Source organism: Empidonax traillii, unplaced genomic scaffold (assembly GCF_003031625.1).
Source record: "Empidonax traillii isolate 1590-97213 ecotype Southwest subspecies unplaced genomic scaffold, ASM303162v1 scaffold319:size813200, whole genome shotgun sequence".
Lineage (NCBI taxonomy): Eukaryota > Metazoa > Chordata > Aves > Passeriformes > Tyrannidae > Empidonax > Empidonax traillii.
The window spans coordinates 538881-562695 of record NW_020955512.1 but is presented as its reverse complement, the minus strand read 5'-3'; the positions used below and the strand labels follow the sequence as shown (position 1 = coordinate 562695).

The following is a 23815-nucleotide window of genomic DNA, read 5'->3' as shown; positions in this document are numbered from 1 at the left end:
GCAATTGTCAGTCTTACCATTTCTCCCTATATTAGTGACCGAGGTAGGCATCAGTGCATTCGGTCAGAGATAAAGGATTAGGGAGAAAGAAACTCATTGAAAAAGACTAAATTCCACAGTAGTCTTACGGCCATACTCTCATTTACTGCATTTCCAGTTTACCGTTCCAGCAGGGCGACTACGGCAATATTAATTACGGTTGCAAAGAGAGCTCTTAAAAAAAAAAAAAATCTATCCTGTCGGACACGTGAAGGAAAGGATGGAAAAACCTCTACGGCCGAGATGCAAACCCAGTTTGGTTTTTAATTGTGAAGTAGGAATGCAAGCAATCTGTGCTTTGGTTCCTGATGACCCACACCTCCCGGCGGGCTCCCACCGGCGACAGCCGCACATTCTGCTCCCAGGTCTGCCCTGCCCGGCCTCTGATGCAGAGGAAACACTCCCATGGATACTGGAGAGCTTTGCATCACACCAATAACTATTAATATACCAAAAAAAGTCCAGGTTGTTGTGGTTTTTTTGTGGTTTTTTTTGTTGTTTGTTTTTTTTTTAAATTGTCAGCTCCTGTTCCACAGCAGGTACCTGTGATGGGTTTTACATGGGTTGTTCAACGTGGAGAAGAGAAGGCTCTGGAAAGACCTGAGAGCATCTTCCAGTACCTGCAGGGGCTCTCAGAGATTTGGAGAGGGACTTTTGCAAAGGTCTGGAGTAACAGGACAAAGGGGAATGGCTTCAAAGCGTCAGAAAGTAGGTCTGTATTAGATATTAGGAAAAAATTCTTCCCTGTGAGGGTTGGGAGGCCCTGGCACAGGGTGCCCAGAGAAGCTGTGGCTGCTCCATCCCTGGAAGTGTTCAAGGCCAGCTTGCACAGGGCTTGGAGCAACCTGGTCTACTGGAAGGTGTCCCTGCCCATGGCAGGGGGGGTTGGAATGAGATGAGCTTTAAGGTCCCTTCCAACCCAAACTATTCTGTGATTCTATATCCCTTTCCAAATGCTCTCTGTACCTTTAAAGAAAGGCTCTTTATCGAGATTTGAGAGAGAATGTGGTATTTCAAGAGTTTATTTTTGATGCCAACATGTTTGGGATTGAAATACAGTCAAATCTGCAGTCACGACAACTAATTATTTTAATTAGAGCTGTAGCAGCTTCTATGGTATGATTGTTTCTTTTCCTAAATAGGAACCAGTGACAACTTCAGCAGCTTCACAATGCTTTCCATTTAGAGTATCAAACATGCTCTTTATCAAGCACTTGCCTTTGAATTGGATTAGAGCCTCTCAGTTTAAAAAGGACTTTAGGGCTGCGTAAGAGCATCTCAAAATTACAGCTGGACTTCTGCAGTGCAGGACTAGGACTGAACTCTTCCCTATCAAAGCGGTGGACTGTGAAAATTACCTCTTTTTTGCACCTTCCATTTCTAACGTGCCTCAGGGCACCCTAACAGCCTTCTTTGGTCATCGCTAGAAGATAGTCAAGTGTTTTAAAAATCAGCTTAATTAGTTTTTAATAACTAATTTAGAAGTTTTAACAGCAATAATAATCCCAGACAATGTAATCAGATAACTCTTATTTCCTAGTTAAAGCTTTGCCTCGGGATGGTTAATCCTTTGATGATATCATTTTCTGCAAGTAATGAGCACTTTGCAGGATTAAACGGTTTCACCAAGTTGCTCTTGGACAAAAAACAATCTGACAACTAGAAAGAAAGTGCTTTGTAGTTCCATACGTGTTCCAAGTGCTATTACTGAGGGTGACATAATACATAAGTTAGTGGTGTCAGTGCTCTTTAATTATTTTTAATTACAAAGCCTTCTTTAGATTTAATATTTGCTGGAATCAAGTCAAGTTGGTTCCTGAAATCACATCGCTCATTGAACTTGAATTTAGCACACATGCTGCCTCTATTTAGACACTGATTTATGTGCTTTTTTCTTAACAAAGCACCTCATTAAACAAAATGTATTGCTCGTATTATATCCAAGTTAACTAACCAGCACATCTTCCTGCTTTCATATCTTCTATTTTTAGAGGAAAGAGGCTGCGGAAAGGCTGTTGATATTGGTGCTTTTCATTAGAGCTCTGCAGTTACCAGTATCAGTATCAGCAGTGTGTGCACAGTGATGCGTGTGCGAGGCGAATCATATGTTAAATCAGGGATGCTGGGTCTTTTCCCACGAATATTTAAACATTCACCATCACCAGATACGTTAAAAATATTGTCATAGTTGAAAAAGGTAACTCAGGACTTTCATTTTTTTGAGAGGATGGATGAGGACAAGCGTTGCCCATCAACATCCAAGATGGCTCTGCTGACTCAGGCTTTGCAGCTGATGCTGGTCCATGAAAATGAATTATTCCACTGCTCTGTTTTCCTGTATTTTCCAAGTGCCTTCACTCGAATTAGGCTTAAAACACATTTCAAACAGCACCTGGTGGCCCCACTGAAATCAGTGGGTGGCCGGGGGCTGTGGCTGAGAGCAGAATGTGGCGAGGGGTGCCCGGAACCACCTCCATGTGCACAGGAAACCTCCGCTCTCACTCCTCCTCTTTCCAACGCGCCAAACAATGGCAGCACCACACGTGGACCTTGGGGTGTCCCTGCCGCGGCTTCCATGCAAGTGGCGTGGCCAGAAGGTTCTGGGCAGCCCACGGCTGAGCAGAGCACACCAGCAGTGCCACTCCCCTCCCCACGGGCAGGCTCCCAACACCGGAATGCGACCTGTTCGCTCTCCCGTCTGACCCGAGATTGGCATCACCATCTTTACCAACATCAGCACCAAGAACACCCGGCTCGGCATTAAGCACTAACTAGTCAACCTTACATAGGCATGACCCACTGAGAAAAGATATCACTAACCTCATCTATAGCTTTCTTATAGCTCTGTGGGTAAAGGAAGAATAATCAGCATCAGAGGAAACAGATCGGGACAGGAAAAAGCCAGAGGAAGGGCAAGCAGGTTAGAAATAAAATTAGAATTGTTAGCTCAACGCTGTGGAGTGTAGAGAAAAAAAAACATCATCAACAAAACATTAATAAACATTAAAATAGAGAAGCAGTGGAAATTCATTTCATTATTAGGCCGACTCCGCAGTTTTAAGATATAAACGTCAACAGCATTAAACCAGAAGGAAACACTTCGGATGAGATTTTGCTCAGAGTAATGCAAAGGGAGTGTACAGAGACCACTACCAGGTTGGGTTTTAAGCTGTGAGGGCTGTCGGGAGGGGGGGCTGGTGGTCCAGCCCTCCCGAGCAGAGCATCCCTCCGCCGGGCTGCTGCGGGGGACATGCAGCACGGAACACAACGATGTGCCATCGGCAACCACCGCGCCCAAGCTAGCGAAGCCCTTAAGCACCTGCTTCACCTGAGAACACAGGCTTAAGTGCTTTCCCCTAGGCTTGGGCTCCTGGTAAAAAACTCATGCACTCTCTTAAGCATTCAGATCTCCCAGGGGCTCTCGCCGTACTGCTGCTTTCCAGCCTGTCTGCTGCTGGAGAAGCACCAGTAACCAGCCTCGTTTTTGGGGTCCCTGCGGTTACGCTACCGCACCGAAGGGAAACGCGGCCAAGCCGGCTGGCAGCATTCCCACGGGAAACAATTCGAGACTCACAGCGGGTCGGCTCGGTCGCGTCACGTCCCTGTTGTCTTCTTGCTTGACCTTGGCAGGCTCGTGGGAGAGCACAGGGGACCCTTCAGGCTTGGCATTCCCTGGGTGAAAGGCAAGTGGAGACAGCAAGAATTAAAATGCTGCCCAAACCCATCCTGTCACCTGGGACAGGTGGGCGCAGGGGCTTCATCATTATTTTTGCTTCTGCTGCCTTGGAAAACCCTCCTGCTCCTTTCTGCTTGACTGTCACTGCAATTCCCCATCAACAGAGCAAGAGAAGCCATAATCAGCCCAGCCTCCACAGACAGCCCTTTTGCAGAGTTACTTTTGTACTTAAGAAACAAATTTACTTTGCAGAAGAGCAGGGTATGTGATAAATTAAAAGCTCTGAAGCATCTGACATTGCTAGGACATTATTTGTCACAGGATTGCTCATTAGTAAAAACAAAACCAAGCCCAAAATGACAATTGGTGACAAACTCCTTTTATTGACTACCTAGAGGAGTGATGGTTTCAACAACAGACATGTCATCTTGCGGCCAAGTCATAAAAAATTCAAAGCATGGAGGCAGCATTTGTTTTAATGCTCTTCAGCTCTAGGGACTGGATCCACAGGGCTGTGCCAGAATGCAGATGTATGAGATGTCTGTGCTTTGGCAACTCCACTGTGATTAAACAGGGGAATGGAGCACCTTTAAGAGGGGCTCTAGGATGAGAGGAAACAATTTGGCTAGGAATATAAACCAAGTGTCAGCATGGCTGCCTGGCAAGACCACTGGAGAGAAAGCTTCCTCCAGGCTAAGTCACTCCTCTGCCCCAGTCTCAGGCTTTGCACAAAGATGAAGCTCCAAAGAAATTACTACATACCCACCGAAAGTGGAACACACACCCAAAGAAAACCAAGTCAAAAGAAGTGAGCTTGTGTTGATGCAGATAGGAAGCGCACAGGTATTTTTTTTCTGTTTACCCTAAAGCATAACCCCCATCTCCTTTTGTACAGGTGACTTGGCACTGCGATGCCAAGCCCAGAAGCAGCGCACGCTGCCATGGGCATCCCATATCAGCCTGCAGGACAAAGAGGTGTTGGCATCTCCAGTTGCAAGGGGGCCAGTAGCCCACACAAATGATGGATCCTTTGATTTTCCAATTTTTAAAAAACCAAGCGTGAGGTCACAGACCTCTTGCCCTTCCTGTGGTGTCAGGAAGCCGCACAGAGCGGGACGTTTCCAAGCTCACCTCTGACTCTGTTGCGCTCGCTGGAGCCAGCCTGGGAGCCGGGCTGGGATCCACCCTGGGAGCTGGGCTGGGAGCTGGGAGTGCTGGAACTGGAGGAGCTGCCGCTGCTGGTCCTCTGCAGAGGGCTCTCCACGATGGTCTCTGTCCTCCTCAGGTCCGGGTTGCTGCAGGAGGACAAAACAGCGGGGAACCATCAGCTGGTGTCACACACACCCCTGGGGCTCCTGACCCTTCCCACACTGACAGGGACAGCTGCAAAGCTGAGGAGACGTTTCCTCAGCTGGAGAAGACAGGGCTGAGCTCACCAATTTTGGGTGCACACAGCCACAACAAAATATTTGCCTAGAGAGGCTTTCTACTCTTATTTCGTCAGATTTGGCAACAATTAAAAGATTCTTTACTCAGAACTCCCTCTTGCTCTGTGGATTTGCAATGCTAGAGTTACCCAATGAACCATTAATATTCATCATAAAAGCAGGAATCTGCAAAGTGCTGTTGGACAGAGAAAGATTTCAGTGAACAAGGATCTCCAGTTTGCAACAAGGCTGCAGATAATTTGTACCACTTATTCACACTCCCCAATTTTCATGGCTTCGCTTCAAACTTTCATCAGATATCCACTTTTCTTCCTTGATTTCTCTCACCCATGTGAACATACATAAATCTAGAATAAAAAGTGCCCTTGATGCACAAAGAGTGACTAATATCTCTCTGGGTATCAGATGCCTTTAGGAAATTAATTCTTACTTGGCATTGAAAAGACATCAGAAGAGATGTTCATGCAGAGTTATGCAATTTGGTTTCATACAATGTTTCTGTAAGTGATCTTAATTAAATTCCAGTTAAAATGTATAGTAAATATCCCCTCATTTGTTACAACAGGGTGACAAATAAAAGGAAGAATATTTTTGCAATGTTTACATTTATGCATGAGGAGAACTGAGAACCAATAGCAGAAGTTGTTAAAAAGAAAAACTGGAGAAATGTTACATTACTCTGAGAGAAATGAAGTATGAAATAATTCCACTGAATACTTAAGTTTAATGGACATGGTAGAAACATAATAATTTCCAGTTTTCATCAAACTGAAGGCCTCCAGCTCCTCCTGTATGGCTGACGGGTCCTTAGCTAAATTAGCTCATGAAACTTATTTGAAAACTTTGGCAACCAATGTCTTTATCTGAACTGACCAGGACTGGGATCATGAGGCTGCAGGAAACAATAGGCAACCCTGAACTCAAATCCCAGACTCCCATTATCATTTCACTTACAACACCATCACTTAAAAGGACTACACATTTTGAACTGTCCTTCAAGCAACAGCTAATTAAAAGAACCACATTTTCAAGAATTCGAAATGTTTCAGCCTTCAGCAAAGAAGAGCAACAAACCGTGATATATTTTTTCTCTAATTAAAAAAAAAAAATAAAAAAAAAAAGAGAACAACAAGAAATACTCTGCCTCCTACTGCTGGCCCTGCCAGCGACTCGAGGCTGCTGCCTGTGAGTTTGCTGATGCAGGGACAGGGCACTGAGCTGGAAAAGGAAGGCGTATGCTCAAACTAGTGACAGCACTCGCTATGAACATCCCAGCGTTCACTTTTTGACCTCACCCTGAGAGGACACGGCAGGAAGAAGCAGCCAAGGAGCTCCATCACGCAAAGCTAATTGGAACTCGCATTTCCCCCGAGATCTGCCCGTCTGAGGCCTCGCTCTGCACAGCAGAGACGAGCTCTCGCATGACTAAGCCGTGTTTTTGCCATCCAGCTCTGAGCAGAGCCTGTCAGCTTCCCTGCTCGTTTCAAACATGCCCAGGGACAGCTGTGACATGGCAGAGATCAGACTGCAGCAGTGCTGCAGCTCCTTCCTCCCTGCACACCACAGCACCAGAGAGCTGGATCTGGCCAAGCTGAAGGCCCTAGTCCTAGGAAGCCAAAAGGAATTTAATCCTTGATCTACATCTAAAGAACATCTCAGTAAGCAGTGAGAGTGCCTGTCCTGAAGCACATTCCTCAGTCAGTATCTCTGAAAAGCTGCTCTGATGCACAGGAAATGTATGGAATGTACCACTGAGACCTCCCCGCTGGCTTATATTGGGCCCCTTATATGCAAGAGGTGACACTGGGAGAACCAGAACCTAATTCCACTAAAGGGAGTGTCCAAATCCCCATTTGACCCTGCAGCAGCAGGTGCACCATCCACCTCCAAACCCCTATGCGCAGGAATGTGTCAGCCCTGGGAACAAAACCTCCAGGATCCCAGTGCTCACAGCATTTGCTGTCGGTACAAAACACCAGTGGATGCAAAAATTCATCCCAGAGACGAGCAGCCCTGCGAATGCCGTGGTGCTGCAGTCAGCAAAAGCAGGGCTGCTGGGCAAGGCCAGGAGCAGTGTGGCACACTGGGATCACTCCTGCCTGTCCCCTCCGTGTCCATACCTTGCCCGGATGGGCTGGGAGCCCAGCCGGGGCCCCAGGGCGCTGCCATTGCCCGGGGAGTTCTTCCTTGCCAGAGCAGGGGATATGGAAGTGGTTCGTTGAGGCACCTGGAAAAGAACAGAAACATTTGCTGTTCACGGTCTGGCCCGCCACCCGAGAGATCATGAGATCACCTTCCAGCACTGCCCTAAGGCTGATTTACAACTGATTTCCCGCTGAGAGAAAGGCAACATTTAGGGCAATTATAAAGCACAAAGTTCTTGGCTTTCCGAAGGAATCGCTGGAGTGTGAGACAGCAGGGAGCTGCAAAGGTGCCGTCAGGGATGCTCCTGGCACAGGAGTCCCCAGCAGCAACACAGAGCAGCCCAGCTGCCCCCAAACAGGGCACTTCTTCAAAAAGGAACGTATGCACACACACACCCCCACATATACACACACAAATTCATATAATTTAAATGAAACAAAACCCCACGACCTAATTTTTAAGGTAAAATTCACCCTCAAGTGCACTTCAGAAGCCACGGCGGATTTTTTAGCACCTCTAGTTCAGATATGACACAAGCCAGCAGACAGAAGGTGTTGCCCAGTGGACAAACAAGAGGACTGACCCACCTAATACGTGGATTTAACACTACGACCTTTGCTGAGCTTCAGATGCCGCTGCCAAAGTCTTGCTGTTGGCAGGATGGCTCACCACGAACACCCAAAGCCAACTGCAGCCTATGGGTGCTATGACAGGTAACCTGGAGCCCTGTCCCATCCCGTGGGAGCACAGGCACCTCTTACATGGCCAAAGGCAGGGTGGTCTCATTTCCCAGCAGTGTCTGTGTGGAGAGGCAGAAATACTCACCATGCAATACCTTGCACCAGGTAACAGAAGCCCAGGGCTCGGTGGGATTAGCAAAAAAAGGATTAATTTTTTTTTTTTTTTGAGAATAAACACACAGTTGTATCAGGTAAGATAAAAAGATTTAGCGAGTGAGCACACTTTATACTCTGCAGCATAACCAGCTGCAGCTTGTCTCATTACAGAGCAGTCTCCCCTCTGGGTAGGGTACTCTGCAGTCAGGACTTGGGGAGGTTTTCACCTTCCTCTGAAGCATCCAGCCATAAGCACTGGCAGAAACAGGACCCTGGACCACAGAGACAGCCTCACAGGGCAGTCATTTTGTTGCGTGCAAACACAGCAAACCCATTTTTGGCAGTTAAATGTTAAGTCAGACTCCTCACGGGCATCACTAACAGCCCCAAACGTGATCCAGTAGGGATCCCTTCCAGAGCTCATGTTCCCTCAGCCCAGGGGGAAACACCCCACAGTGCTGGAGAACAGCTTTCCTCCCAGCAGCAGGTGCCGTGGTCTCACTGTGCAGGGCATCACTGCAGTTGAGATGTCCTTCCCAAAGAACTCATGGCAAAAGCCAACATCAAATTGGAAGGGTTTTTTTCTTAATTAGGTTAAAAAGCAGGCAGCGGCCCTCCTGCACTCCAGAGGAGCCAAGCACACAAACAGCTCCAGGAGCTGTTGGCTTGCTGTTCCCCTCAGCACTGCTGTCTCCTTTCACTTGGTGACAGCAAAACCAGCAACATCATTAACACCCATGACACCACCATAGATCCCTTGCACAGGGAGGCTTACCTGGTAGCTGGGATTTTCCTCTTAAAAAGGCAAGTCACTTACTTTGTTAATAATACAGAAAAATTGCCTCTCAATCAGGGACAAATACTGCCTCACTGTCACTAATCAATTTATAATTATTCTTCTCTGTAAAAATCCTCCCAGGCTGAGCACTGATTCACTGTAAGGTGAACTTTAATGGCCAAGTCATAATTCTTCCAAAATGAAGGTGTATAAACAGCACGATCGAAATACCGGTCCAGAAGAATCCTAATTAAAGAGGTACTGCCAGACACTGCCAAAATGTCAATGAATGTATAAAGCTGCTGGAGCCCTTACAAGTCTTCCATCAAATATTGATTGCAACTGGAGGCATGGCACTGGACTAAAAAGGACCCGTCTGATTGAGTATGACAAATTTTATGTTCCTATAATTCTATTTCAACAGAAGGTTGGTTTTTTTATCCGAGGGGAAGGGGAGATTAATTTGTTTTGGCCACCGTCCGGGCTCGGGAACTTTCTTTGCTGGAGGGCAGCGCTGTTTTGCAGCGCTCTGTGTGTGCACCCAAGAGCAGCTCCCAGCATCTTGTGCAAAACCTGCCTCAGGGAATGCAGCCCCCCGGGCAGGTGGGTACCGCAGAGCCACGAGGGATGGGCTCAGCCCTGGCCACTCTGCTTTGGCCGGAGGGACTCAGCTCTGGGATCGCCCCTTTGACGTGCTGAAAGTGAGGAGCGACGGTGTTACCTTTGGTGGAATGTCTTCCTCCTGCCGTAACCAAGAACTTCGGTCAAACTTTTCAATGCGAGGGGGCAGAGGAGGGTTTTCTGAGGTGGGGTCCGAGTTCTGCCTTGGCATCTCAGTGCGGTGAGAGGTCACCGTCAGAGCCTCCTGAAACCCAGCCAGTCCCTTTGCAGGCTGTTCATGCAGTGACTGAGACCCAGACAAGGAGCTTCCTTGGGATTTCACAGTGACCAGATGTGGAATCTAAGCACCAAGTCAAAACAGAACTATCAGTCAAAATAGGAAAACCAAAAACCAAAAAAAGAAAGGAATCAAAAAAATTTTTTTTTTTTTTTTTTTTTTTTTTAAATTCGATTTAAAAAAAGGTAATTTTGATTAGCATTTTGGATGCACTGAAAAGCCCCCTCAGTCTGAGATCAGCACTGCCTTGATTTCAGGAACTTCTGACTTTAATCGCATCAACGCAAGATCTGTTAAAAATTACACTTGCACAGCTCAGCCTCTTAAAATCATGCTCACTCCTGCCCACTCCTGCGTGTGCAGGGACAGGGCTGGCACTGACAGCCCCTCTGGCATTCTGTGGGTGCCACCCTGGCATGGGGACACGCTGCTCCCTCCTGCCAGCTCCCACACGCACTGTGCCCACCCCAGGCTCTGCCTGCTGCCGGCCGAAATTCCAGCTCCTAAGCCTGCACCTCTACAGTTGTGCTAATGAGGTTTGGCATGGATTTTCCATGTTAAAAATGGGAAAAAAAGGAAAAAAAAAAAAAAGGAAACGATAGTAAATAATAATTGATTAAAAAAAAATCATCAGGAATTCTCAGGCATAGATGGCTTTGAAAAATATCTTGAGGCATGAGTTTCTATAGGTCCCCTATCCTATGAATCAGCCCTGTAGGATACAAGTGAAAGGAATCCTGGTATCAGTAGTGGGAAACCTGAGAAAATCACAAATTTACAGTTTGTGAAATCAGAGTTTCTTCCCAGCTCCCTGTGAAGCTGCACTCCTTGGCTACAGCTTTTATTTGACATTCCTGCACGTGTCTCTGTCCGTGTCTCACAGCTACGTGTGTATGCACACACACACTGACATGGGGCTCTGGGCTTCAAGCAACACTGTCATTGTTATTTTACTGCCAAACAAAAGTTTCTGTAGCTGTGGATGATACAGGTTGCTAAAAAGGTCACTGAAAAATACTTGGTGAAATCAGAGAGATGACAGTGACGTGGGGTTTTGCTCACTTCCCAAGGCATGCAGACCACGTATGTTGGGCAAAGGAGTTGTATATTTAAGGGCTTTCCTTCATGTTTTTGTTTAAAGCTGGCAGGGTACTGGAGGTGCACATAGCACATGTAGATGGCACTGATATGGCATGTTTTCCCATAGAAAGCCGAGCTGGACTTGGAGCAAAGGCTTTGCACTTCCCTCTGAAATCCCTGCTGGAGTCTGGGGGAGGCATTCCAGGGGCTGGACCAAAACCAGCACCAACACTCCTACAGCTTTCGGTGGCAGAGCACTTGCAGACCTCGTGGCTGGGGGAAACTTTTAAAATAACGGTGCCCCTCCTCTGTGACAGTCATGGTGATCTATGCCCTCTCCAGATGTGTTTGTGACTGATGTCAACTCAATGGAAAACCAAAACAAAACCTTGAATCAAAGCGGCAAACAAAGCAAAACCTCTTTCTGATGATCCTCAGCATCAAAGCGTCCTGGGTCCTTTGTACCAGGTGCTGTGGTTTTCAGTCTTTTACGCAAACCAGACCCAAAGAGGATCAGAGCAACTGCTGCACTGGACCAGAGCAGCAGCTCCTCTCAGTCCTCCTGCTTGTTTCTAGCAGTAACCAGTCCGTGATGCTTCAAAGGAAGGTATAAACCAGTGTGATGCTGCTAACACATGGAGGTGACAGGAGGAATACTCATGGATGTAGATGCTGCTCTTACTCATGAACATGCTTAAGGCTGAGGAACCAGGGAGCGAGACACTATTTTTCCCTTTATTCCGCTCTTTCTCTCGTTGCCTTACCAGCACCCCCAGCATCCTGGCGCCGGGGAAGCGCCGTTACCTGCGGGTCCACGGGTCGGAGCAGGGGTGGGGTCCGGGCTGGCTGCACACCACTGATGCTGAAGGACTCTGACCGAGGAGGCAGGTTGGGGTCAGAGATCCTGTTGGCCACCTTATGGGGCATGGCCGGCGAGCTCTGGCGATTGAGCCGGGAGCGCTCCTCCACCTGCAGGGGTATGGGGAGAGGGGGTCAGCACACCCCAAAAGGGCCATTTCCAATGGAAAATCGAGGCATGCATAAACACTTGCAGGAAGCTCTTCTCACTTTAGGTGTATCACAACTAATGTCTGATCAAGGCAGCGATCGGTCAAGGGTTGGACTTGATGGTCTTGGAAGTCTTTTCCAACCTAAACGATTCTGTGATCATGGAATCTGAGTTACCCCACACACCGTGCAACAAATGCATTTTAGAGGCACCAGAAGGACTATTTGCATTGATGTGCTTAATTTAGTGGAAAAAATAAAGAAACTAAAAGGAAAAAATTAGGAAAAGGCAACATGTCTCAGAGAGGCGTTTCTAGAAGATGACTCCCGAGAAGCTCTTGCTTCTACTCAAATGTATCTTTAAGCGAGGAGACCCCTTTCCTTCACTATTATAAACACCATGACAAGTGGTTTTGCTTGATTTGAATAAAATAATAAACATGGCAGCCAGAAGACGGCTGGTTTTGATGTGGATTTTAGTGAGTCTGGCACCTTGTCATGTATGGGAGGGAAAAACCTCTATTACTGAGGGAGAAATCAACCCAAAGCCCACTGCTTTCAGCTACCCTTGATGGGAACATGGTGGTTTCAGCTAGCCCAGCCTTATGTGCCATCCTGCAGTCAGACTGTGCATTGATATTCAGGCAGCATATGCTATGCAGGATTTTTGATACCTCAAGATCTGATGAATATTTTCATTTACGTATCATTAACGTGTTAAACACCCTTAGCATGTCTTGATTCCACCACGGACGATGCCAGGCTAAAATGCAATCTTTAAAGCAGGCTCGCTTAGAACAGCTTTTCTTTAAGTAAATAAATACTCATGAAACAAAAGAGCCACTCTATGAATAAAAATGAATCTTTCTCAGAGACTGAGCAGGAGACAGAGTAAAGTAGGTAAGAAATTTGCGTTAGGGACTTTTTTCAGCTCATGATGGACCCCTTGGGCTTCTGTTAAGAGGTCACCACAACTTCCCCAGGCACTGCCCACCGAGTAGCAGAGGCAGAGCTCAGGTCAGCAATGCCCATGGAAGTGGACACAAGGATGGGAAGGAGAGCAGAGTGGGAAGGAGAACTCCCTCTGAACAAGGGAACAGTGCTGGGTCACAGGCTGCTCCAGCGCATCTCCTTATCAGCCAGGCCTTGGCATGAACGACGACAGGCAGAGACGGTGCCGCCGAGTCCTCCGGCTGTTTGCAGGCGCTCTCTGGCACGCTGCCAACCCTTGATGTGCAGCTAATTATGGAGGATGTCAGAGCTCATGTGGAGGACAAGGCAGGAGAGTGATGAAATAGGGAAGTCTGGGTACTGGGAAGGAGAAAGGTGCTTCGTTTCCCGTTGCTGGCATCTCCTTGTTTGCACCTAGCGGCACCAGCATGGCAGAGGATGCTCTTGGGACTCTCCAGCTGTATTCTGTGGGGCCCTACTGACTCCACCATTAGATACAGAGAGGGGGAAAAAGCAGCAGAACTCTCCAGGATTTCATCATTGCTCCAGTTCAGGCCATTTCTAATTGAACTCAAGACTCCCCTCAAACAGGAACATTCTCAGCAGCGTCTGGGCAGTCCCAGTGGAAGGCTGCTAATGTTGTAACACATCACAGTGAGAGAAGGATAAAAAGCCACGGGGACTGAAGGAGGAGCTGATGAGGGTGTTGGCTGCTGCAGAGAACAGAACAGCTCATGATGCACAGCCAAGCTCCAGGTTCCTAGGAAGCTCCAAGCTGCAGGAAAGCACTGCAAGTTTCACCTGGCTACTTCAACACCTTGCTTGGCAAATACTGGTCCATAACAGAAGAGTCAGTAACAAAGGGAGCTGCTAATTTCAGGACTACTGCTCAGAGTGCTAATGCCATGTCCCTGGCTGGATCACCAGAGTCCCAACATGCTCTCCAAAAAGACCCAGCTAGTCCTTGATTAGAAGAAGAGACATGCCTTGGCAAACAGGGCAGGTCTGGGCTAGCACCCAAGCTACAGACCAAGTTAACTTCCAGTGGACAACGCTCCACTCGCTAGAAGATGAGTAGAAGGGGCAGTAGATGGAATGTGCATCCACGAGTGTTGGCAGGACCATCTGATCAGATTGTTTTGTTCAGAATAAAGAGAAGAGAGCTCAGCTGTGGTGATCAGGCTCCTGAGAGAGAAGACTTCAGACCAGAAAGCATAAAAACAAAGGACAGTATGGGATATAATGCAAAATCTTCAGGAAGTATCCAAATAAGCTTTGCAGAGCCTCCAGAAATTGTAGGCGGAGCACCAGACTTGTCTTTTCATTGTTCCCAAAGGAAAACAAAGTCTCAATATTTCTGTTAAATTAGCATGTAAGGGTTAGATATGGAAACTGCAAAACTATAGCAAGAACCACTGATCAGGTACAAGCACAGTGAGCAGTAAAGTACCTAAATTGCTAAAAGTTGAACTATGCAGTAGATAAAACAGGGGAGGGAGGTGAGAGGAGTCGTTCTGGGAAGTTCCCAAGGGTGTTGTGCCCGGGCAGTACATCAAACCACTGCTCCCAAGAGCAGAAAGATGCCCCGGCTGCTGCTTTGAGCGTTTAATTAGAAACTGGGTAGAGTGACACAGGTGAGGAATAACTGGCTTGGACAGCTAAACGGTGGAAGCTGGAGATGTTCCCTGACAACAGGAAACCTTAAATTCCCTATGATTTCAGCAAAGGGTAACAGGCCATGTTCTGCTACTCTCATTCACACTGTGCAGCTCCCAAGGTCCTGCTTCCACTGACGGCAACAAAAAGATGCCTCCTCCGTGGAAGAGAAGAAATGGGCCTTTGTGTCCAAAAGGGAAAACTAAATCCAGCACTTTTCTCCTTCACACCAGATGAAGAATAACATTCCTTTTTATGTATCTTTGCTAAAGTTTTGAAGACAGTGCCAGAGGTAGTTTAGCAACATTCTAGAGGATTTACTCAAAACCAGAAAATGAAAGAGTTTACTCCCTTTTTCCTTCCTGCTACCCTACCTACCCTCACAGCACTTCTGCAGATGCTCAAGAGAGACTCAGTTCTGCACAAAGAGGCAGAGGCACCACCCAGGTAGAAGCCTCTCCTGTCAGAAGGCAGCTCAGCACATCTGGAACGTCTCATCTGCAAATCCCGCTTATCAAACCTCTTTTTCCACTGGAAGGGCTGAAGAATGATGCTGCAACTCCATGAAAATATCTCTTCTGGTGCACTGCCACAAAAAAGAGAATGAAGACTAAACTGGAAGGCAATGAAGGAGAAACCCAAGGGAGTATATAAAGTACATGAAGAGGTGAAAAGAACTTTTGACACCCACATCTATCTCTCTGATGGTTTCGAAAGGCCAAGAACTGTTTGTATCATTGGCCTTTGCTTAGCAATGGACAGCTGGCTGAATTCCTTGAGCTTGCAGGTATTGTGGAGGCAGCTGAGGACTGTCAAGAGGAAAGACCAGGAGACAGCTACATGTTGGATGCACATCGCATCTCTGCCAGAACTAAAGAGTGCCAGACATCTGGCAGCAGAGCAGAGATCCTGCTTAGTAGGAAGAATAAGCGAGTTATTAAAAGATCTTTCTGCCCAGGAGTAGGGTTACAAATTTAAACCAACTAAACACAAAGAACTTCAGAAAAATTAACAGCAAGAGCAGGCACCAGTCTTACTGGAGCCACCACAAAGATATTAAGGAGAAAGAGTTTGCACATGATCCTGAATCCGCACTGCAGACAATGCATGTCTTCATCTTTTCAAGACCATTCAGCCAGGCAATAATTAATATTCAAGATCTCACAACTGTTACAACAATTCTCTCTTTTTGCTTGAGAGAAAAAAAATCATAGAAGAGCAATCCCAAGAGATAAAGCCCTGAGCCTGGGAGGAACAGCTGTCCAATCCCTGACTATGTGGAATTAGGGCTTAGCAAGGCACTCCATGACAATCATCCCCTACATTCACCCCTGGCCCCCTGCGGATGTGCCAGGAAGGAGAATGAGAAGATGATCTTTAAAGACCATTCCAACCCTTAATATTCTATGATTATATGCCCAAAAGCCCAATAGGGCTGAACCCCTCCAAGAGGGATCCATCCTCCTCCTTGCACACTCTCATGGAAAAACCTCCTCCCTCCCCTCTGCTTGCACAAACACTGAGACACACACTCTGCACCAAACTGGGAGTGTTTCCAGCAGAGCCGACGGCATCTGCTGGATCCCAACCCTGTGGAGCACAACCTGCAGTGGGCACTTGGGAGCAAACCCCACACCCAGCCCTGTGGATGCAGCCGGGCCCCACCACGCCCCTCACTCTCCCCCCTCCCTACCTCCTTGGCCCAGGCTGGCTTCTCGCTGGCATTTATCCCTTCTTTGTAATGGTAGAGGGGCTTCTTCTCTGCCGGCCTCTGGTCCTGCCGCTGCTGCTGCTGCTGTTGCTGCAGGGACACCAGGTAGTCCCGCTCCTGCTGGAGCTGCCTCTGCAGCCTCTCCGCCTGCCGCTGCTCCTCCAGCTGCTTGCGCTTGTACTCCTGCCCAGGAGAAAACACAGTGACAAGGTGCCCGGCCAGCCTGCAGATTTATCTGTCTGGGTGGAAAATGGGGTGCCTGAAAGGCTTCTTTTCTGGAAAAGCTCGTTGGTTTGTAAGACTTTGGGGACTGAGCTGTAAAGCGTCTCCAAGGAGAGACTGCTGGGAGGACAGAGCCAACACATTCAGAGTTGTGACTTCGGCATCGATGCTTTGCAGCTGCTGAACTGCCCTGTCTGATGGGAATAGGGGGTGCTAGTGCTGCCTTGTCAGGAAAACCCTGTGAGATCCCTGAGAGCTGACATTTGCTTAGGAGTTACCATAGACTTTACCTCTATATTTCTGGACAGGAAGAACAAAGGATCAATCCAGTGAGGTGTCAAAACATCACCTGGTCAACATGGGGCTCCAAGTAACCTGCTCTAGGGGAAGGTGTCCCTGCCTATGCCAGGGGAATTGGAATGAGATGAGCCTTTAAGGTCCCATCCAATCCAAACCATTTCATGATTGTGTGGTCAGACAAAACAAACCAAAATCAACTCCTCTGTAGGACCAATTCACTGATCCTGGGAAGGGCTGCACAGCAGAGCCCATTGTGTGCTCCTTCTGAATCTCTACGGCTCTATGAGGTTTAAGGAGTAAATCACTTTGAAAGGGCCTTTTTAGAAGACAAGGGCTTGTGCGAGGGTTTTTTTTTTCTTAAATAAAATTAATATCAAGAGCAAAAAAAGAATAATCCCTGCGGATTAAAAGAAAATGCAGTGAGAGTAACAGCTACCAGCATTAAAAAGGATAACTCAAAACTAAATTAAATAAAAAAAAGAGGACATCTACAACGCAAACAGCACGTAAGTGAATATACAGCATTCTTGCAAGGAAATTAAAACAAGAGCCTTCACTTGGAACATGATGACCAGCACGGCAGGGGGGGTTTGATGGGTGCAGGCACGTGACAGCTCGGACGCACCCCAGCATGCTACAAACGGCCTTCAAAACTACACAGCAGCAACCAGGGCTGCTCCTCCCGTGGAATCACACACATGCCAGCGCCGTGGAAGGGATGCAACGAGAGCCGTGTGCCTTGAGGGGGCCCAGCCCGAAGCGGCGGCAGGGAATCAAGGCATGCTGGCAGCCACGGAGCGGGACAAGGAGGCTCCAGGTAAGGTGGTGAGTGGTGTCCCCCATGTCTGGGCATGGCAGGAGGCACCTGGGTGGGGGGTGGGTGCAGGCGGGCACATGCAGACGCGACACGGGCAGGAAGCGGCAGCGTGGCCGGGGCCTCCCATTTACCAGAAGTAGCGCTTGCTCCTGCAACAACTGCTGCTGCAGGATCTCTAACTGTCTCTGCTCCTCCTCTAACTGTCGCCTGATGTACTCCTGGAGCCATGGGCAGCAAGGATCAAAGGAAAAAGAGAGAGAAGGTAAAAGAGACAGTATTTCCCAAGAGGCCGGAGAATGAGGTGGGCACCCACATCCACCCCACCCGAGTGCCGGCACTGATCGATCAGCACAGGCACCCTCAGTCCCTGCCCAAGGAGCCCAGGGTGTCCACCATTCTACATGGAAGAGGGGTAAAGAATGGAAACCACTGTGAAATGGCAAACATGTCCCAGGAATACTGCCCCCAGGAACAAAGTGGGCGGGAAAAACCTGCATCAAGTGTCTCCACACCTGCGGGCCAGCAAGTGGATCCACACAGAAACAAACAACAGCAGTGAAAGCAACACACGCGGTGTTAACAATTAAGCAATTTGCTCTCAAGTAGTAAAAAATGAGTGTTTACAAGAAAATCCCTGATTAGAGGAAGAGGAAGCCACGCTGAAGGCGATGGCCCTGCTCCCACCAGGTTACCTGCTCGTGCTCTGCACGCCGCCGCTCCTCCTCCCGCCGCATCTGCTCCTCGTAGTGCCGGCGCTGCTCCCGCTCCTGCTGCTTCCGCAGCTCCTTCTCCCGCCTCTGTTGCTGTGGGGGCAGGAGGCACAGGTCAGCACCCCCACTCCTTTCCCCGCGACATCGAAGTTCTTTCTCTCGTGATTTTTGGGGTGTCACTTCGCCCTGAGACCCAGAGTGCTCCCCACTCATCATCAAGGAGATGCCTTGCCAGCAGGCTGGTCCATTTGGGTGGCAGAGGGGCTTCCTGATCCCACCTCATCCTCATGCACTCTGATGCCCAGCACTAGCTATTGAGAACCCAGAGCAGCCTCCCAGCCAGCATCAGATCCTACTTTATTATTCCACCTGCAGAGGAAGCCAGGGGGGCAGTGCATGGTCCCCACCAGTGGGTTAATCAGGCCTCAGACAGCCGGGAGCTGCATGAGCCCATCCCTTTTGGGGAACTCACATCTCAGCCCCAGTGAGGATGAGGGAGGGAGCCAGGGGAGTTACTGCCTGTTGAGAGGGAAACACATCCCTCTTAATGGCTGCTGAGATCTGCAACTAATATAGAGGACCCAAAATCCAAGGGCTTTTCCTTTCTGAAATAAAAAATGAGCAGCACAGGGGGCTTCCCTTGCCATCCTCAGGTCACCCTTGCCTGCTGACCCTCCTGGGTCACATCCTTGCCTGCTCCACTCCATAGCACCTTTGCTGACAGCAATCCGAGGAATTTTGTGGTAATGACAACTGACCCACAGCCTGCTGTGAATCATCCAGGGCGACACCTGCAGCCCCCACATCCCGTGCTTTTAAACCCAGCCTAACTCCTGCAGCCACCCAAACCATGCCAGGAGGGTTTTTTGGGATGCCCCAGGGAGCGGGGGCTCGCAGCAAACTGCTGCAGTGCTCGGCAGGGCAGCCCCTCACCGCAGCCTCACACCACATCAGCATCGGCAGAGGGCACTCAAACGCCAGCACTGGCTACTGGGGCTCTGCAACCTGCCATGACTCCATCATCTCCTGCCTCACATTAGCGGGAGGCGCCCGCTGGAGCAGAATTCTGGCCCTTTTCCCCTATTTTTCTTTTCCTGTCACTGACATGCAGAGGCTGAGCAGACTGCAGTGCAAATGCTGGCACTGGAGAAGCTGGAAATGCCACTAAATCACGGGGAGGGCTGGAGCCAGTAGCTGAGGAGCTGGCTGAGCAATCCAGAGTCCAAGATATATCCACTTGAAATTGCTGCTCTGCAGGAACCAGCACTGTGCAGATGGATTTGAAACCTTTATCTGTCTAAAGATACTTACATAGATATGTCTTATATAGGTATTCATCCCTACCATAAATATGTCTATAGAGATATTATATATTATATAGATCTCTAGAATCCCTAATACAATAGATCTAATATATATATTTATAATCAATACCTAATAGATAAATCTGCTCTATTAGACACATATCCATTATAGCCATTATAATTATATATATATATTCTGTATTTTCTCCTATATTCTATATCTCTGTGTCTCTTTCTCTCTGGAGACAGATATCTGTAGATATCTTTATAGATATCCATATAGATAGATCTGCCTATAGATCTATCTATAGATACTGTAACACACATTTAAAGACATCCCAACATTTCAACCTGAGGAGGAGCCACTGCCCCTCTCCCACAGGCAACATCCACAGCCACCCCGTGCAGGGACTCCAACGATTTCCTCGGGCTGCAGCTCAGCTTTGGTGCCACCTATAGCCATATTTATCAATTCTGCTCCACTCGCCTCGGGGAAGTTAAAAAAAAAAAATCGCATCCAACCTGAAATAACCTGCCAGCTCCAGACTCCGGCATGTCCCACGCCAGGCACAGTCACTCGCACTGCCCACGTAAGCAGGGGATCCATGTGTTACTCCCAGCGTACGCCCGTCCTCGCCGAGCGCGGGGCAAACGTGGGGATGGGTTGTAGTTTTTGGAACTCTATACTAGAAATTCCAGAGGACAGGCAACCGGGATGTGGCCACTCGGCAGCAGTTACGGTGACACACGGGATTTCTTGGCTTCAGCAGCGCTCCACGACCTCCTTAGGTGATGGTTGCTGCTCCCGTGACCTCTGCAGCACAGATCTTTAGACTAAATGGTTGACTAAATGTTACCCTGAGCTTGCACTGACAACTCTGTCACACTGGTTTTGGGGTGAGTTTTAACGGTTTGGTGTTTTTTTGTTAAATTATCACACAGCTGAATAAAGCACATAATGCCTGTGTAGGCTGGGCTTGGCTAGCAGGACGCAAGGCCCTGAATGCCACAGCTATTTCTTACATAAAAACCACCCAAATGGTCTTTATTCCCAATTTGGCAGGAGAAAAAATCCAAACCTTTCCAAAGAAGGAGGCAAAAGCTTTTTTCACAGGGAGGGAACAGCACACCACAACCCTTCCAGGGCACCACATGCTCAGTGGCCCCAGCAAGGCTGGCCTGCTTCTTGCCTCTCTCCAGCAAGGCAGCATCTAACCACCAGCTTCCTCCACACCTAAAAGCCTATTTAACTCCAGGAGCTGGGAATTGAGCCCCACAGGCACGGTCTTCTTTCAAAGACAGGTTCCTCTGGATATTTAAAGGACCTCTGCACCTGCCACAGCCGGGCTTTTCGGGCTGAGGCTGTGAGAGGGATGCAATACACACATCTATCGAGGCCGGGAGCACAGCACTCCCCTCCAGCTCCACAGTGGATTTGTCAGGTCACATTATGAGCAAGTCATTTGTCACGGTCGCATTACCAGCACCTTCAGCTACACACTGCGGCCCAGCAGAGCGGGGCTGAATCGGCTGCTCCGCTGCCTTCCCAGCACAGCCCCGCTTCAGCAGCTGGAAAACATCTGGAGAGGACCTGGCACTGCAGTGGGAAAAGCCTCCAGCAAGGATTGATGGGGACCCTGCTCTAAGCAGGGACTGAGCTCAGGGAGACGCAGCTGAAAACAACTGCGCGTAGAAATGGAGAAAAAAAAAAGGGGGGGAAGATTCAAAGATCTCTCTTTCCTTGCCTCCTTTTCTCCCTGTTTTCTGCCTGCTCTCTCCCACTGCAAGTGCACACTTCCCACATTTCCCTAAGCCTGAAACTACTGTGTGTATTTACACTATCCAGATTCATTATTCATGCAAGGCAAGAGCGCCAATTAATTAGGACTGCATTTATATAACTCTGCAGGTAAAGCTATATGTAGCCGCTTGTAAGCCAGAGCGGGATCTTATTTGCGCTGCACCAGATATGACAGGTTTTAAATATTGATGAGAGAAGGCACACGAAGGCAAAACCTCTGGTGGGAAGGCCCTTGGAGGCCTGGCATGAAACAAGGACTTCAAAGGAGCAAGCTCACTTCGCTAGATCAGACACATTCAGGGCTACGAGCGATCGCAGAGCCGCCACCGCCCCGCAACCCCAGTGAGCTCAGAGAGGCACCTACACTCGCAAGAAGAGGCTCCTGGAAACCTTGGCTGCTGGCTCCCAAACATCAGCCTGAGCCAGGAAAGAAGTGGAAGGGGAATTCCAAGCGACAAATGAAAACAAATATTCTAGGTGGTTGCGTCGCTGTGACAGGCTCATTTATCTGAGCCACCAGGGAAAGAGTGACTGTGGCTGGAATATCATCTTTCCTGACACACCAAGCACTGGAGCATGGAGAGGTGTTTGCCACTGGTAGAGAAACTGGGTCAGAACTTCCCACCATGGCAAATGGGGATCTGATAAGCTCTGAACCACTGCAGGAGCTTTTAGTCAGGATCATCATGAAAGGATGCTCTGTGCAGGAAAAAGCTGATGCTTCAGAAACTATGAGCTCTACATGCTTCCTAAGCAAAGAAAAACCAGGGAGTTGCAAGACTTAGACCATACCTGTACTACAGGAGCTGCTCAAGTACACAGCTCTCCTTGGAAATGGCTACAGAAACGCTGCTGGGACCACTGCAGTGCCCCATGTACCGTATCACTGTGAGGGGGCTGTCATCTGAATGACAATGTTCCTACAAGCTGTAGGACACCTGCACATGCAGAAGAAAATAACAACCACCATTTTAGGTAATCTAAATTTATCTATGATTAATTGCTTGATTTTTTTTGGCATTGCTTCATGAGAGCTACCGATAGATGGTCTTCTGCTGATTAATTATACAGGAACTTCAGCAATTTTTTTTATCCCTTGAACATCCAGCTCTCTAAGTGCACTAAATGAAACCTCACACGCAAAGTGCAAGATGCTTAGATTTGCCTCGTACACTCCCTGTAAAGATCTGACCTTCATTTTATATGTAGAAAGGAAAAAAATCCATAACATGGCAGAAAAATGAGGTTATGGAAAGCCCTCCCTGACTCCATCTGCCCACTGCTGCCAAGGGGTCTGCACAGAGATTTGTCTTGCAGGATCCCTAAGGCTCCTGACCCCAAGATGTGTTATTCCTACAGCTCAGTTGGAGTTTCAGTGGTTAAACCAGTGCATCAAGGTTCATTCTGTTCCAGCAACAAATGGAGGGCTGATTAGGGAGCTATATATATATATATATTTATATATCTAATATAGGTATATACATGGAAAAACTAAAATATAATCAAGCCTTATAACCCTTCTGCATTACACAAGCATTTTCCTTGGTGCTATTTGATCTACTGCTATTTAATTCTCTCATTTGAGGATTAATTCTGGTGCACACCCTGAATGCATGAGACCAACTTTCTGCACGAGGGAACCCAAAACTTCAGCTGTATTCCCATGAAGGTCCCAGTTTCAAAGCCAGCTTGGGCATTTTTTACTTCCACCACAATTAAAGACAGCTGCACATCTAAATCTCTTTGGCTGCCTGGAAGGAGATTCAGCCTCAGAGAAGGGAATCGGTCAGCTGTTGAAAAAGGAGGCCCAAGTGTCTGACAGATGCGAAGGATGGCAGCAGGTCTTGGGGGCAGCACCAAAAGACCACCAGAAGATTTCCTCACTTGACTTTTTAATATATGCATTTGACGTTATTGTTGGAGCAACATTACGAGATAGTGGGTTTCCCCAAAATGGCCCTAAAATGAGAGGTACTTTGTGATAGGTTCAGAAATCCCGATTTAGGAAGATCCAGGTGACAGAAAAAAATGGGATTCCTTCATTTTGAGCTCTACCGGGTGAGGAGTGAGAAATGGTAGAAGCTCTACCACTGGCAGCATTTAAAGACAAGATTGTAAAAAACCAAAAAAACCTCCTGAAGGTCTGCACTGACAGAGGAATGGACCAGTTAACCCACTAGCAGGCCTTCCTCCAGCTCTTTTGCTGCGCATCTCCAGTACAAATTAACTGCAGGCATTTCTGAGCTTAGCATCCTGCTAAGTCAATCCTTTTGGAGCTGCACTTGGGCCCAAATGCCAGCTCACTCCCTCAGCCTGGCCACCTTGGCAGAGTCTTATGACAAGTCAGAGCTCTTTCTATAAACACAGTAACATGCTTGGCAGTGCTGGACAGCCTGACTTAGGAGCCCCAAAAGCCACCAGCTCCAAGGGTTTAT

General features: G+C 48.1%; 1 protein-coding gene across 10 annotated transcripts in view; it reads right to left on the bottom strand.

The window, feature by feature from the left end:
- TNIK (TRAF2 and NCK interacting kinase) overlaps positions 1-23815 on the bottom strand; it is a 154192-nt gene that overhangs the window by 18308 nt on the left and 112069 nt on the right. For 3 of the 10 annotated variants that reach the window (XM_027891330.1, XM_027891338.1, XM_027891340.1), the window contains 10 exons: positions 18258-18368; positions 17697-17783; positions 16209-16409; positions 11705-11869; positions 9644-9883; positions 7284-7390; positions 4847-5010; positions 3614-3711; positions 2860-2883; positions 18-26 (listed from right to left, as the gene is read on the bottom strand). In XM_027891330.1, coding sequence (XP_027747131.1) covers positions 18-26; positions 2860-2883; positions 3614-3711; positions 4847-5010; positions 7284-7390; positions 9644-9883; positions 11705-11869; positions 16209-16409; positions 17697-17783; positions 18258-18368 — 1206 coding nt within the window. Of the gene's footprint in view, positions 1-17; positions 27-1894; positions 1898-2859; positions 2884-3613; positions 3712-4846; positions 5011-7283; positions 7391-9643; positions 9884-11704; positions 11870-16208; positions 16410-17696; positions 17784-18257; positions 18369-23815 lie in introns of all 10 variants that reach the window. The other 7 variants (XM_027891331.1, XM_027891332.1, XM_027891339.1 and 4 more) reach the window with 7 other exon arrangements.